Here is a 16,252-nt window from a genome sequence, read left to right as displayed (position 1 = left end):
GGACACCTTGCGCAGGGCAGCCACTGTGCTGATAGGTGAGGCCACCTTACCCACTTAGGGCTCTCTGAGAGCTAGGCCAGTGTTTTCTAGGGCTGTGCAGACCTCACTGTTTTGCTTTGGTACAGGTTTCCTGGTCTATCATACTAGCCCCAAAGGAGTCAGTCAAGACCTGTTGGACTCTCTGTTCTGGGGTGAGCACCAGATCTAACATGGGGTAGAGTGCTGGAGAGGTGGAGGGTTCTGGAGAGGAGTGAACAGGACAGAATGGGTGAAGGCAGGCTCCAGGTTCCTCTTCCACACCACCTGAGTTGCCCCTTTATATAGATAGCTGCAGGGCAACCCAGAGTTGATGCTTTCCTCAGCAGCGCATGTGTCTGCCCAGCAGGTGGCACTGCTTACCAGTGCGCAGGCCCAAACATGCAGCCCAACTCTCTTCAGCTTCATCCACCACCATTCATACACCACAAGGCCCCATCTACTCTATGAAGATAGTCCATTCCTACTAGGCCAGAGCCTTGCAGGCCGATGGAGCTGTTTTGAACTTCGTTGAGGCAGTCCCGGTATCCAGATTTGTGGGCACTGTCCATGCTGTCGCCAGTCCCCACTATAGCTGATCTGCAGAAGAAGCCTTACTGATGAAGGGTGATTGTAGGCCTGGTGCTGGCCACTGGTGCCCCTTGCCCTGTAACTATTTTCTATGTGCCCACCATGTGAAAACCGTGTTGCAGATGGCACATTCTACCTCAAGTGCCTTTTGTAGTCTTGGTCCATCTATTTATTCTTTGCCAGACCAGCCTGTCCACTCCCTAGAGTGTGCCCTTCCTAGGACTCAGTCTGCCTAGCCAGAGTCCTGTCTGTCCTGGCCTTCCTAGTTACATCAGTAATCCAGCACTCCCGATTCTTCCTACCTCTATTCCCTACAGCTCTTCTGGCTTCTGTGCCCTTTGCTCAAGAGACATTGACCTGTGCTCCTGTCCACATCCATTGTCCCTACTCCTTTGGATAATCAATCCATTTCCTATCCCCACTCATGTTAGAACCCACCCATATAATGGTGTTTTCTAGAAGGTGTCTCTAACATCCCTTCATGTTGGAGAGCTCAAGCCAGGATTGCAAGCACTGGGTGGAAGCAAGCACTCCACACCCACCAGACTGTGAATGAGTATGTCATTACCCAACCCCTTGTACAGGGCTTAACCGGGATGGCATAGCTGGATAGACAGGAAGTATCAGCCACAGGTGTGACCCCACCCCTCCAGGCACTTGCACAGTCAGCTTCCTCCACATCGAACGGCTAACTTGGAATGTCCTCAGGGTCAGGGAGGCCCCTCACAGGCTATGCACAATGTGCTGATGAGTGGGGGGCTGTTTCCCCACACTGGGGTCTCTTTGGGACAAGCATGGAATCCTATTTACATTAGCTGCCCTCGCACCTACAGGGAAGTTGTTTAAAATAAACTTGACTTCCTGGCAGAGCTTGAACATCTGTCTGAGAAATGGGTTGTGATGAGCCGGGCATGGCACAAGATTGAACTTGGCTTGAGGTGAGCAAAGCAGTCTGCAGCAAGACCAAGGTCAGGTTAGGGAGAAGCTCAGTGATTAAGAGCACCTGTTTGTCTTGCAGAGGACATGGGTTCTACTCCTGGAGTCCACATGGTGGCTGACAGCTCTCTGTAACTCTAGTTCTAAGGAACTGGAGACCCTCTTTTGGCTTCCACAGACAGTACATTTCAAAGTGCATTGTGCATAGACATTCAGGCAAGATACCCATAGGCATAACATAAAAACACTCCCTCCCCCCTTTTAAGGGCAGAGTCAATCAGAATAAGACTCAAGTTCCAATAGCTTAGTGCAAAAGCTGGTCAGGGCCTGCATGGGCTCACCTTATGGCAGAGAAACTGCCAAATGGTTTGGGTCATAACCCTAACTGGACCACAGGTGGTGGTGCAGCTGAGACAGGAAGATCATAAGTTCAAGCCAGCCTGGGCAATTTAGTGAGACCTTGTATAGTTTGAATATGCTCAGCCCAGGACACTATTCGGGGGTGTGTCCTTGGTGGAGTGGGTGTGGCCTTGGTGGAGGAAGTGTGCCACTGTGGGGGTGACTTTGAGATCTGCCTTTTAGCTGGCTGGAAACAGTTGCCCCTGGCTTTCTTTGGATGAAGATGTAGAACTCTCAGCTCCTCCAGGGCCATGCCTGCCTGGATGCTGCCATGCTTCCTGCCTGCCTTGATGATAATGGACTGAACCTCAGAACCTATAAACCAGCCCCAATTAAATGCTGTCCTTTATAAGAGTTCTTGGTCATGGTGTCTCTTTATAGCAGTAAAACCCTAACTAAGACAGAAGTTGGTAGGAGGGACTAGGCTATTGCTGTGATGGACCTGACCATGTTTTTGGTTGGAGGAATCTGGATTCGGGGACTTTGGGTTTGGGCAGCAATGGACTGCTCTAAGTGGGGTTTGATGAACTGTCCTAGTAGAAATATAGAAGACATTGGTGCTGTGGATGATTTAACTGTGCAGACCTGGCCTGATAGATTGTAATGGAAAAAGAATGTTAGCATATGGCCTAGAAACTGTTTTGAAATATTTTGGTGAAGAATGTGGCATTTTTTTTTTTTTTTTTTTTTTTTGCCATTGTCTGAAGAGTCTGCCTGAGGCTAAGGTGAAGAGATTTAAAATAATTGCTTTGACAAAGGAAGTCTGAAAACAGCCTGCTATAAATTCTGTTTGGTGGTTACTAAAGTTCACAAGAGCATCTGAATGAAAAGAAGCAAGGTGAGAAAGGAAAAATACAAAATGTATAGTTCAAGTAATGAAGATGCACCAGGAAGGAAATAGAACTGAGTCCTGTGTTCAAGGAGATAACCAGATGAAGGGAGAGGTGATCCCAGGGCAAGACCCCACCCAGCTATGCTTATATATTTTTTGTGTTTGCACGTGAACAAGGACTAGTTATGTTATATTAGGTGTTATTGCCTGGATTGTTTTCATTTGTACTTTTAATCTGGAATGAACTACAATCCAGACACGAGGGCATAACTATGATCCAGATCTTGAGACTGGATAACAGAGGATTTTGATCTGGATCTCGAGGCACAGTGGCCATGAGAAGAGTAGTATTAATAATTTAATAAATCCTGGTTCAGGGTTGCTACCTGCCTCAATGGTGTATGTCTCCAGATGAAAGACACACACAGAGCCTTTGTATTTTAATATGCCTAAAGCAGCACAATAGCTGGGCAACTGCCTGACTTCCATGTTGTTAGAATCTACTCTGCTGATAATTCCAGTTACTACTTTCTATTTTCTGTGTTCCATCATGGCTGCTCTAACACAACTGAGCATGTCTCTGGGCCACGTTCTCTTGGTCCCTTTACATGGTGGCTCTGCTGCTCTGCCCTGTACTCTTCTCTGGCATAGCTTCTCTCCTCTTCTCTGTCTTCTCCTTGATGTCCCAAACAAAAGAAAACCTAAAACCCAGCCTCTTTCTCTTCTCCCCAGCTATTGGCTGCTGACATCTGTATTTACAAACCAGAATTAATTGGGGGCAGGTTCCCAGAAGCTAAATATAGACCCTCCCTGTAGTTTTGGGGACACATTAGCATTAGAATACATACAGCTACAAAAAAGCTTTGGCCCAGGCATGATGGTACACAGTTTTGTTTTGTTTTGTTTTGTTTTGTTTTTAAGATTTATTCATTTATTTATTTTATGTATTTGGTGTCAGACATACCAGAAGAGGGCATCGGATCCATGTGGTTGCTGGGAATTGAACCAGGACCTCTGGAAGAGCAGTCAGTGCTCTTAACCTCCAGGGCCTTCTCTCCAGCCTTAGCTCAAGGAATTCTTAGCTGTGCTGGGTGAATGACAGGACTGCATCCTCAGCTTCAGTTCTGAGCCACTGTAACAAGACCCGTAGATCAATGGTGTAGAGGGAGGACCCAGCAGTGCACACACACAGGGACATGCACATAATTTTTTATAAAACTTCCAAAAACATATAGTAGGAGGCAGAGAAGACAGCCCCTTCAACAAAAACACCTTTAAAATGAATCAAAGACCACAATGTAAGGCTTGAAGCTATGAAAATCTGAGACGAAGATGCGTCAAGACACAGGAAGACAAGGATTTTCTGAACAGGACTCCCACAGCACAGGGGACAACCCCAACACTTGACAAATTACATGAAATCTAAATGTTTCTTTATCTATAGCAAAACAATCACAAGAGTGGAGACACAATTTGCGCACCGGGAAAATGTATTTACCTACTACAAGTCAGCTAGCAGATTAAAGAACTGTTGTGGATAGCCCCAGCCTAGTGTTTTGATGGTAGTTCCACTTTCCTGGGAGGGGCTGCAGAGGAGGAGTGAATCTTGTGAACCTTTTGTCCAATTGAATTTGTAAAATAAAGGCTAGAGCCAGTGATTGGGCAGTAGAAGGAGAGGTGGAGAAAAAGACTTAGGAGAGGAGTCAGAAGGGGAGGAGTCGGAAGAGGAAGAAGAGGAGTAGTAAGAGGAGTCTACTACAGAGAGAGGCAAATAGAACTATTTGGTTCTCACCTGTAGAACCAAATAGTTCTTAAACAAAGAAATGTAAATGGACAAAATGTATGTAAAGAGGTGTTCAACATTCTTAGCTAGCAGAGATGCAAGTTAAAGCTTCTTTGTGAGTCTTTCTTACTCCAGTCAGAATAGCCATCACCAAGAAAACAGATGATAGACAGATGTGATGGTGCACACCTTTACCCTCAACCCTGGGGAGGAAGAGGCAGGTGGATCTCTGTGAGTTCCAAGCCAGACTGGTCTACAAAGTGAGTCCCATGACAGCCAGGGCTGTTTCACAGAGAAACCCTGTCTCAAAAAAACAAACAAGCAAACAAACATGTACCCCAAAGCATATGAAGAAAGAAAGAAAGAAAGAAAGAAACAAAGAAAGAAACAAAGAAAGAAAGAAACAAAGAAAGAAGCAAAGAAGGAAAGACAAACACAAAGACAGACAGAAAGAAAGAAAAAAAGAAAGAAAGAAGTAAAGGAGGAAAGAAGGCAAGTAGGCATGCAGGAGGGCAAGGAAGAAAATGATATACCTGGATTGGAGAGGTGGCTCAGTAGTTAAGAGCACTGGCTGCTCTTCCAGAGAACCTATGTTTAGCATCCACAAGGCAGCTCACAACTGTCTGTAGTTCCAGTACCATGGGGATCCAACACCCTCACAGAGACAAACACAGGCAAAACACATAAAATAAGACTAAATCTTAAAAAGAAAGATGCCTAAAATGAAGCTATCATACAACTCCACTAACCCACTCTTCGGTGACCCACTCTTGGGGAGACACTGACGCACTAAGTCAGGCCACACGTAGACACTCGTGCATCCATGTTTATTATTGCACTGTTCACAACATCCAGAGAGTGGAACCTGCCATGTGACCAGCAACCGATGAGCAGAGAAAATGTGGCACATGTACACAATTCTTCAGCCAAACAGAACAATGAAGTCACAGCACTTGCTGGGAAGATGCCACTGGACAGCATTTTGTTAAGTGAGACAAGTCAGACTCAGAAAGATACAAACATATTTTTTTCTTATATGTGCAACAATGTTATTTATCTATTTTGAGACAAAAATCTTACTATGTAGCCCCTGCTAGTCTGGAACTTGATAGGAATTTGACTGACCTCAAACTCACCAAGATCTGTCTGTCTGCTTCCTGAGTGCTAGGATTAAAGGCATGAGCCACCAGCTTTAAAAGTGTATTGCTTTTACTTTTATTTTATGTTTATGAGTGTTTTATCTGCATGTATGTCTATGACAAATGGTGCAGGAGAAGGTGCTGGAGTCCCTAAAACTGGAGGTACAGATGGCTGGTTATAAGCTACAATATGGATGCTGGCGAAAAAACCCAGGGCCACTGCAAGAGAAGCAAGTCCTCTTAAGCACTGAGCTATCTCTCCAGCCCCATGAAATCTTCGTGTGGGAATGAGGGTCAGGGGACAGGAGTAGAAGGACATCATGAGAAGGAAGGAAGGGGATCAGAAGTTGTGAGGCAGGATAGTGCAGTGGTTCTCAACCCTCCTAATGCCCTGACCCTTTAATGCAGTTCCTTAGGCTGTGGTGACCCAACCATAAAATTATTTTCATTGCTAATTTGTAACTGTAAATTTCCTACTGCTATGAATCATAATGCAAAACTGTGTTTTCTGATGGTCTTAGGAGAGACATGACTCACAGGTTGAGAATCACTGGAATCGTGGCTAGCAGATGTGAGGAATCTTATGAAGAAGAAAGAAACCAGCTGGTTGGTGGAGAATGGGAGTGGAGTTGGGGAACCAACTCCAGGTTTCATGATACAAGTGTGTAAAAATGTCATGATAAACACCGTCACTGTGTGCTGACCTGCCAAAGTAACATGTTTTCAATGGAGAATGGTGGGGTAGAAAGTGTGGAGCACTGCGTGAGCATGCTAAGGTGAGAGGCTTGTCTGCATCATGGCTCTTTGATATTTGAGGCCATTCTGGGCCCTTTAAGTAATATCATTTCCACTGTTAGTTCTCCTGATGGTGTGGTAGTTTGTGTAAGAATGGGCCTCAGGTTCATATACTTGACTGCTTTGTCACCAGGAAGTGGCACTACTTCAAAGGAGTAGGAGATGTAGCCTTATTGGAGTCGGTTATGGCTTTGTTGGAGGAAGTGTGTCCTTGAGGGTGGGATTTGAGGTTTCAAAAGCCAAAGCCAGGCCCACTATCCTCCTCCACCCCATCCCCAGCGTGTGGACCAGGATGGAGCTCTTAACTACTTCAGCACCAGGTCTTCAGCATGACCATGCTCCCTGTCATGATGATGATTGTAAATATTGGGGTTTGGATGCTTGGTCATAGGGAATGGCACTATTAGGAGGTGTGGCCTTATTGGAGAAAGTGTGTCACTGTGGGGGCAGGCTCATCTCAAAGCTCTCCTATGCTCCAGCTATGCCCAGTGTGGCACACAGGCTCCCTCTGCTGCATGTAGATCAAGATGTAGAACTCTCAGCTCCTCCAGCACCATGTCTGCCTGCTGCCTACCACCATGCTTCCTAATGAGGAGGTTAGGTTGATTCCATGACAGACTTCAAATTGGTAGTTAGGAAGACTAGGCCTAATTATTTGGCCAGTGCAGGGAAGCCCAAGCAAGTCAATTATTAATAGAAAAAAAGATTAAGAAAAAGCAGGCTCCAGCCTTCACACACCAATAATTGACGCCCAGAGTTAGAATAAGATAAAGATCATTGGTCCCAGAATTCTAATGTGGTTTAAAACCTGTGAGCTCACTTGATCATCTCTCTGTCTTGGTAATGGGAGAGCCTGGCATACTGGACTTCTGCAGAATAAAATACTCTTTACATACTATTAGAGTCAGGGGTATCATTCTTAGGCAAATCATAGATGAACCCTTATACTACCATGATGATAATAGACTAAACTTCTAAAACTGTAAGCCAGATTCAATTAACAATTTCCTTTACAAGAGTTGCCTTGGTCATGGAGTCACCTCACAGCAATAGAACAGTGCCTGAGACAGTAGTTTAATGCTCCAGCCACCTTGGAATGTTCAGTCCCTTCTGACTACTAAGTCCTGAAAGCTGCATTTTCTGTAGTGTGCTTGGAAGTGTTAGGCTGGAACCCCTGCTCATCCCTGTTCAAGCAAGGAAACCCCTTCTGCTGTCTTTCAAATCCCAACTGCACAGAGAGAACTCCCCACCACACACACTTGGAAAAAGGTCTGGGATAACATTCTCTTTAGGCCCATGAAGAGCTAGCCTGTTCCTGCCACACACCTTCCCCCCTTTGCCGACATGGGTCCCAAAACTTGTTCCAGCTGCCCCACTCCAACAGTCCCACAGTCTGCTCACTGACCTGGCTCAAAAAACACCCCTTCTTTCAGCCCAACATGCCTCTCTGACTACCTTGCTACAGCTAAATTCTACACTGCTGATAAACAAATAAACTACAAAATAATATATGACCTTGTGATAACAGTTCTCTTAGCCAAGACCCTTGCCATTTTCCCCAACTTATTAACCTTTTCCTGTCCTGACACTGCCTCCAGCTTAAAACTAATTTTATAAACTATTAAAAATAATGAAAGCACACAAGTTACTTAACAATTACCTTGTAAATAATCATATTCTTTAATATGTTGATAACTATACTTATAGTCACGATTAATTACCAAAACAAACTTTATTTAGACTCCTATATATGTTTTCAAAGTTAAACAAAAAGTACATAACTAAAAACAAACAATGTTTGTCTATTTGGGTATACTTTAGATAAACAGGTGGTTTTCAAACACTCCAGAGATCTAAAGAATACAGCATTCAAAAATGGATGCCCCAGTGACCACAGAGGAATCCTGGAGGAATCCTGTCCATGTAGCTGTTAAGTCTGTGTCATTTTTAATAGACTCAGAAACTGCTCATTCTTTACTTCACTTCCTGCTTACTCACGTAAGATTAATCCTTCTTAGGTCTCATGGGTTTGAGGGTCAGTTCAATAACAAAAACCAAGGCCTCAGCTGCCTTCTCAGTCCTCTTCCTGTGTAAAGATCAGGCCTCAATGCTCACTCTCTTAAAGCTGCCACTGTTGGGTCTTGACACATTTTACCTTATTGCCAGACTTTTTTTTTTTTTTTAAAAGATTTTTATATAACTTTTTACTATTCCTTTATCTAAAGAAACTCACTTTACAAACACTTCTCTAAATAATCAACCAACTATGTCTCATGTAAAATTAATTGGGTAGACAAAAATATAAAGTTTTAAATTTATGTAAGTTCTAAGGATGCAAAAGCTTCTAAGAAATTGTCTAAGGATCTAAGAAAATGTTCCAGGGTCTAGGAAGGTGTTTTGAGATTGGTAAATGTAAGGTATGAAGAACGGAGGGTGAAAAAACTTAATATATACAAAAAATGATTTAAGGTGCAGGGGAGAAATGCTTCTGATTCTGATCCCTCACTATGTTACTGCTGTATCAAGCTTCAAAAGTTCAAAATTTTACTATTAACCAATTCTAATAATAGTTCTGATCCACTATTAGTCTAACTCTGATAAAGCCTTCCACTGTACGATCCACTATTATCATAGTCACAAGCTCAAGATTTTAAATTTCCCACAGTTGGTTTCTAAATATAGACTTAAAAGTGTTTCTCATTCAGAAGGTACATCTAATCTATATGCATCCAGCCTTCTGGAGAGAGGAAAGAAGTCCCTCTTTCACAATCTCCAGTCATAATACAAATCATGACCAAGGGAGCCCTTGCCCCTTCTGTCTCACAGAAGGTTTGTCTTCCCTGAGCTCACCTTAAGGATTCTTCATGCTTTTCACCCAACATCATTTTCCAAGCCTCTACTATGACACAAAGGTATGAGTCTACTGTGTTTTCTACAATGTGAGTTTCAGTATAGATTACAAACAATGATGTCTTAGTCAGGGTTTCTATTCCTGCACAAAACATCCTGACTAAGAAGCAAGTTGTGGAGGAAGAGGTTTATTCAGCTTACACTTCCACATTGCTGTTGGTCACCAAAGGGAGTCTGGATAGGCACTCACACAGGACAGGAACTTGGAGGTAGGAGCTGATGCAGAAACCATGGAGGGGTGCTACTTATTGGTTTGATCAGCTTGCTTTCTTACCAGCCCAGGATGACACCACCCACAATAGAATAGGCCCTCCCCCCTTGATCACTAATTGAAAAAATGCCTTACAGCTGGATCTCATGGAGGCATTTCCTCAAGGGAGGCTCCTTTCTCTGTAATAACTCCAGCTTGTGTCAGGTTGACACAAAAAACCAGCCAGGACAAATGATAATGCTAATGTGTCTAAATCTTACCTCTTTGTGCAAACTTACAAGCTTCAGTGGCCCTACAAAACTAGGGGATCTTAACCTCCTGATGTCTGATAAAGGTGAGACCTGTATGTTACCCGGGGAAAACAACAAGCCTGATGGAGACCCAGATTGAAACACTCCACAAATTGTTGAAAGAACTCCATCAGTGGGTTAGAGAGATGTCTCAGCGGTTTAGAGCACTGTCTGCATTTCCAGAGGTCCTGAGTTCAATTCCCAGCAACCACATGGTGGCTCACAACCATCTGCAATGGGACCCAATGCCCTCTTCTGGTGTGTCTGAAGATAGTGACAGTGTACTCACACACATGAAATTAAAAAAGAAAGAAAAAGAAAACAGAACATCGCCCATACAACCAGGACACACCTGCATTCCACTCTTTCTGGCAGCCTTTGCTCTTCACACAAGGCTAGAAACCATGGAGGGGTGCTACTTATTGGTTTGATCAGCTTGCTTTCTTACCAGCCCAGGATGACACCACCCACAATAGAATAGGCCCTCCCCCCTTGATCACTAATTGAAAAAATGCCTTACAGCTGGATCTCATGGAGGCATTTCCTCAAGGGAGGCTCCTTTCTCTGTAATAACTCCAGCTTGTGTCAGGTTGACATTCATAGGGCTGAGGATAGTAATTTATTTGTCTTCTAGCCCCATGCCTTCTCCTCTTCTTCCACAAATGAGATTTTTGAAGTCTCCAGGATGACAGTCAACCAATTGCTTCTGCACCCATACATCCGGAGCTGGAACCCACCAACTCCTCACCCTCCCACCTCATGCCATTCCTCTTCAGCTGGAAGTAGCCAGATCTGAATGGGAGCCCCTGGACCTAAAGAGGTTGTGATGTTAGGCTGGAACCCCTGCTCATCTCCTGAACAAACCAGAAAACCCCATCTGCTTCTCCTTCCCTCAACTCTGACTGCTCAGAGAAAACTCTGGGGTAACTTGTCATCACTTCTCATCTCAGAGCTTCCGGCCAGGGACTCTATTTTTGACCAAGGAGGGACACAATCCCAGCTCCTAGATCACATGTCATCACTCCACATCCTAGAACCATAGAAGCTTCTTGATTTAGCCTGGATGTTTATCTTCCCTGACCTCTACCTGTGACATCAGTGAAACACTTCTCCTGCTGTGCAAGCTCCCAGGGGTGCTCATAACCCCTTGGCCACGTCAGTTAGAAACATCTTCTCCCTAGACACAGAGCCCAGGAACTCCCCCTTGTCATGAGACTTGTTGATCCACAGAATCTGCCTTTGTAGGTCACAGGAGTGAGGTGATAGCCATCGTATCCATCTTGATTCTGTGTGTGCAAACCCCACCCTTCCCCATCCTACTGATGATCCAGCATCCCTCAAAAATGCAGCACTATGCTTTTGTTTGTACATTTATTGAGTTTTCCCAACTCCTGGGTCTCATTGCATTCCAACCCTGTGACTGAGTTGGGTACTTGGCTTTTCTAGAGGCTGGGCTTGGCAAGATGGTGCCCTGGCTGGAGGTTAGGACATGGAGATGTTGCTGGAAGGGAGGCCTGCAGGCTAATGAGGTTCCTGGCCTAGACTTGACAATAGGGCCAGGGAGGCGTAGAGGGCACAGGTGGGGCCCTGAGAGGTCGGTTTCCAGTGCACCTGGGGGGGTTCCACCTGCAGCCTTAGGCCACATTCTTCTAGCAAGACCCAAGTGGGAGCCTCCTCATGCCAGCTGTCCCCAAGGAGCCTGGAGGGCAGGGACACAGAGCACTGCTCCTCCCACGGGGTGCTCTGTTCCAAGACGTGCTCCACCTACCAACAGAGGATGGTAAGAGGTTATAGATGCTGCCTGTAGTTTGAGCCTGAGGGAAGCAGCCCCTTCCCAGGTCAACCTCCATGTCCCCAGGGCCCAGTTGCACCCCCAAGGCCTCTCACCAACTCCAGCTGCTTTGACAGTACAGTCGTCTCCATAGCCTTAGCCAGCAGCTGCCGCTGAGTTTCACTCAGCACTGGGGAGAGATCTGGGCTGAGAGAGGGTTCCAGAATGCCCAATATAGAACCTAGCCCTCCCTTTCTGTCCCCTACTAAGGCCTCCTTGGGCTGCTCACCATTCAGTGCTCCCAACAGGTAGAAGATAGGGGCCGCGAGTTGCAGCACCAGCTCTCCAGAATCAAACACCAGACACTGAAGGATGCAGCCTGCTGGGCCGTCCAGAGGCTCCACCTGCCCGCCACTCCACAGGCCCTGCTCTAGCTGAGGTAGGGATGGAGTAAGTGAGACTGAGCAGGTTTGGCCAGACCCTGTCCACCTCCAACACTCTCACTCACTGAGGTCTCTAAGGCTTCCAGGCTGGGCTGGTCCTGTAAAATCCTCCCAATGTCCACTAGAAGCTGTTGTCTCAACACCATTTCCAAGCTCGCCAGTTCTGAGGAGCCAGCCTTCACCTCTGCATACAGGCCTTGGAAGTCTTCCCTGTTTACTTCTTCCTCATGGTTTCCATCTGGAGGGACAGAGGGTAGTACCATCTGATCCCCATGAGGTCTTGGGGAACATTAGTTAGGAGGGGTAGGTCCAGGGAGCAGATGCAGGAGCCGAGGAGTTCCAGACGGGTCAAGGGGTTACTGACCTGACATGAATTGGAAATGCCCACTGATGGACTGCAGTGCAGCAAGCAGTTTAAAGCTATGGTGCCTCTGGTCCACTCCTCTTCTGTGGCCTAGGCAACAAATCAGGATGGCAGAAGGGAAAGAGCTGTTTTGTGCAGTGACCCAGGGACCATTGTTTCATGTCAAAGAGGGCTGAGATTGTTCCATGAACCCTCCCAGATCCATCCCTCCTTCTAATGACAGCCCAGGGCAGATGGAAAGCTAAGCTGGCCCAGCAACATCACCTGAGTTGAGCCTCATTCATTGTGTATACATGTGTATGGGTGGCATGTGCCCACCTCATGCCCTGAGCACAGCACACCTCAAAGCTAAGGGGTATGCAGGGCCAGAGGGTCTGGGGCCTTACCTGAGTAGGTCTCAAAGGTTCTCTGTTTCTTATCCGAGACGAAAAGGATATCTGTCAGCAGGCAGAAACAAGCAGGTCATCAATCCCTTATCCCCAGGGCTCCTGGGACCTCATGAAACCCTGCCCCTATGACCCACATCTCAGTTCCTGGCACACTTTACCATCCTGCCTTGGAGATCATCAGTCAGATACCCACAGCATCCCCTGGCTAGCGGAAGCGCTTCTCTGCCACAGAGTCTGGACTCTAGAGACAGTCCCTTGCCACTCACCCCATGTAGAGCCAATGAGCAGTTTGGCCACTCGGAATGCAAGGATGCTACCTGCAGGAATGGTCACCATCTTCTTCCGGATTTGGTGGCCCTTGCCTTCACCCTGAAGGATGGAGATGGGCTCAGGGGTGTAGAGTGAATAGCTGAGTCTAGTGTTGGTGACAGGCTTGTCATTGGTAATGGCTGATCCAGCGTTTAGTAGTTCCAGCTAACTGGGCAAGTGGGGCTATGGCTTGCTTCTGGAGGGGTCTTAGAAGAGTCTTCCATCACTGCCTGGGATGTTGCCCCTGGTTCCTAAGATTCCTGCCATTGCTGTGTGCCCAAGTAGGACTCGGCTTGTGTTAGGGTTAGCATAACATACCTGTAAGCATGAGGCTCCAGGCAGTGTAAACTTGCCTGAGCCCTCCTGGCTGTGGGTCTGGGTGATCTGCACCTCCTCCTCTGTCTGCAGCACCTCGGTGATGACAAACACGTCATCCCCACGGCTCCGAAGCTGTTGCAGGATTTTATTCTCAGGCTGCTGCAGGTGCCTACAGAAAGATTGCCAGGACTTGCCCACCATGGACTAGCCTCCCTCCCTACCATCCTGCTGACAGGTGAGATGGAAAGGCTAGGGAATCCAGGAGTCTGGATACCAGGCTTGGGAACCCTTCCAGGGTGTTCCCCACAGTGTCTAGGTGCTTGTTAAGTTCAAACATGGAGAAGTGGACACGTGTCCCTGTGGAGGGACTCTATTATGTATGACACATAAATGCTCCAAGTCCACATCACCCTTTTCCATAGCAACCAGAAGCTCAGCCTGATTCCAAGGAACTTGGGCCCTTCCTTGATATCCTAATCTTCAGGATACAGTCCTGGCAACCAAGGTTAACATCCCTCCCACCTGACATTGTTTATACTGCTCCCTTCCTCTTGGGCTTCCCTTGTTTGCAGCTGAGATACATTGCCCCAGAAGCCTTCTGATGCCCAGAACCCAGCAACCTTCCCAAGAAGCATAGCTGCTCAAGGTAAGAAAGCTGTCATCCCTTCCAGGGCTCACCTTTCACGCTGCATGATCGCCCAGATGTTCGGATTCACACGCAGTATACACACACTCATGGAGGCACTGGAACTGCCAGACACTGCAGCCGCACCAGAAATTCTCCCTTCTCCCATGTCTGACAATGCCACACTGCCCTGAATGTTCCCATCGACGACATCAGAGACTTGGAAGTGGTCAGTACACTCCGGTTCTAAAACAAGACCAGTTCCACAGTCCTATTCCAGTAGCCACTGCCTTGTCTTTCCTCTGCAGCAATGGGGCCTTTAAAGAACTCCCCACTCTGGAAATAGGGCCAGAGGAGTAGAGCTGAACGTGCCCAGGAAGATGGCAGGCTGGGCTTTGCCCACTCCCTTCTTCTGTACAATCTGGGGGCTCAGGATGGGGAGGAGGGGAGAGGGTAAAGAGATACCTGGTTCTGGAGCACTGGGTTCCAGGATGTCCTTGATTGACAGGTTGACACATGTATAATGTCGTTTCCAAAACCATGAGCTTGAAATTCTCCTGCTCAGGAGGCTGTAGGGCCTGAAGCTGGTCGAATTCCCAAGGCAGTCCACTGGGATGAGATCTCCTCTGCTGCCACCCACCTCCTGGATCACACTCTTGACCACTTTCTCAAAGGCTGATGTCATGATCCTGGGGGCGGAGGGCAGAGGTCCATACTTAGTTGCCTCCAGTACTCAGGAACCCCACCCCTTCAGAGTAGCCTTGCCTTGTTAGTCCTGGCACATCCTGCTTGACCAACACAACACAGAGGACAGTGTTCACTCTGTGGCTCACTTATCTGTCTCTCCCTGGGGTCTTTGCCTCTTGCCTGACAAGGAACAGGAGGTAACCTGTAGCAGCAGGTCCTGCACTATCCACACCGTTAAGTACTGTGTGTCACCCTTGGTTACCTGCTGAAGTCTAAGATACCCTGTTGCACTTCCTGGCTAAAGGCCAATGGTGGGGAAAGAACAGGAGCCCCCACTTCTAAGGGACTTGGCACAGGAGCTCACAGCAAAGCCAGGGTTCTGTGGTTTCCTCCAGGGCTCTAATATACAGCTGAGATACCTGACCTCTTGAACCTTCCTGGGTCAGAGGCCAAAACAGGCTTGAGGCAGACATCCTGTGCATTGTGGAGCAACAGTTACACCCCTAGGACACCAGGTCTCTGGACTAATGGTGGAGAGGGAGGCAAGAAGGCCCTTTGGGATCAGGGAGGGACTTGTGGGCCAGGGAATCAGCATTCTGGCCAGAAGCCTAGAGAGTCCCCTATTCCATCCCACCCCTCCTTTTGCACCCCCTCCCCCAAACCAGGCTGGTCCCACTGTATGGCTAGTCGGTGGCCTCCATAGAGGCTAAGTCCCTGCTGCTTGGGTCTCTTCAAGCTTTCTGGTATGTGGCTTCTGGAAGGCTGAATCCCCAACTTAACAAGCAGGCATCCAGACCACAGAGTAGAGACCACATCAGATAGGGGGGCTGGGCTCTGGGAGGGGCTGAGTAGTGGGGTGGCTCACCTTGATCTTCACCCCTGCCGAGGTATTTGGGCTCACCAAGTGAAGCAAGGACGTGCTGGGGTGCCGGGGAGGGGTCTCTTATCTGTTCAGCCTAGGAGCAAAGGGAGCCACCAGCAAGAGCAGCCTTCAAGGCGTCAGGACACAAAAGTGAAACTGTGAAGCTGCAGCAGCCCGACGTAGTGGCGGGGCGCGTTCAAGGAGCCCTCCCTCCCGGAACAGCAGAGGGCAGCCTGCCCTAGCAGCCTCCTCCTTATGGGACCCGGGAGCCTGCCTGGGCTTCAGGAAGCCCCTGCAATCCTAGTATCAGGGAGCTTCGGTTTCTCTTGGTCCTGCTTCCTACAATGTCAAAGCGCTATTTTTTTTCTTAAACAGCTGGGCCATAGTAAAAGATCTGAATGGACTTCTCTAGAGGTATACAACTGTGCCAGTTGCCAGCTAGTATGTCATCAGTTATCAGGAAAATGCAAATGGAAACCAGATAGCATCAAAGGCCACTTGGCTGGCTGGCTGTCATCCTAAGTAAATAGTAGTAAGACTGTAGAAAAACAAACCCGAGGTCCTTGCAGACAGAAAACTGGAA

At 47.3% G+C, this 16,252-nt stretch overlaps 1 protein-coding gene across 1 annotated transcript; it reads right to left on the bottom strand.

The window, feature by feature from the left end:
* Window positions 1–11,258: 11,258 nt before the first annotated feature.
* LOC117718475 (gasdermin-D-like) lies at window positions 11,259–15,854 on the bottom strand. Its single transcript, XM_034516056.2, has 11 exons — window positions 15,673–15,854; window positions 14,586–14,809; window positions 14,174–14,366; window positions 13,496–13,664; window positions 13,135–13,237; window positions 12,866–12,916; window positions 12,480–12,569; window positions 12,181–12,353; window positions 11,962–12,106; window positions 11,789–11,862; window positions 11,259–11,665 (listed from the first exon to the last, which is right to left on the bottom strand). The coding sequence occupies exons 2-11, from the start codon at window positions 14,803–14,805 to the stop codon at window positions 11,423–11,425; spliced, it is 1,461 nt and encodes a 486-aa protein (XP_034371947.1). The 5' UTR covers window positions 14,806–14,809; window positions 15,673–15,854; the 3' UTR covers window positions 11,259–11,422.
* Between the last annotated feature and the right edge of the window lie 398 nt (window positions 15,855–16,252).

The sequence above is a fragment of the Arvicanthis niloticus genome, chromosome 13, assembly GCF_011762505.2.
Source record: "Arvicanthis niloticus isolate mArvNil1 chromosome 13, mArvNil1.pat.X, whole genome shotgun sequence".
In the NCBI taxonomy this organism is placed as follows: domain Eukaryota; kingdom Metazoa; phylum Chordata; class Mammalia; order Rodentia; family Muridae; genus Arvicanthis; species Arvicanthis niloticus.
The sequence above is the reverse complement of the archived record's forward strand: the minus strand, read 5'-3'. Positions and strand labels throughout refer to the sequence as shown.

What these genes read in the sequence shown, in the direction of transcription:
- LOC117718475 (XM_034516056.2), bottom strand. Translation starts at nt 14,805, where the DNA reads ATGACATCAGCCTTTGAGAAAGTGGTCAAGAGTGTGATCCAGGAGGTG. An exon ending in CTGGAGCCTCATGCTTACAG is followed by an intron (nt 13,238 to 13,495) that starts GTATGTTATGCT and finishes TCCATCCTTCAG; the next exon opens with GGTGAAGGCAAGGGCCACCA. An exon ending in GCTCATTGGCTCTACATGGG is followed by an intron (nt 12,917 to 13,134) that starts GTGAGTGGCAAG and finishes GCCTGCTGACAG; the next exon opens with ATATCCTTTTCGTCTCGGAT.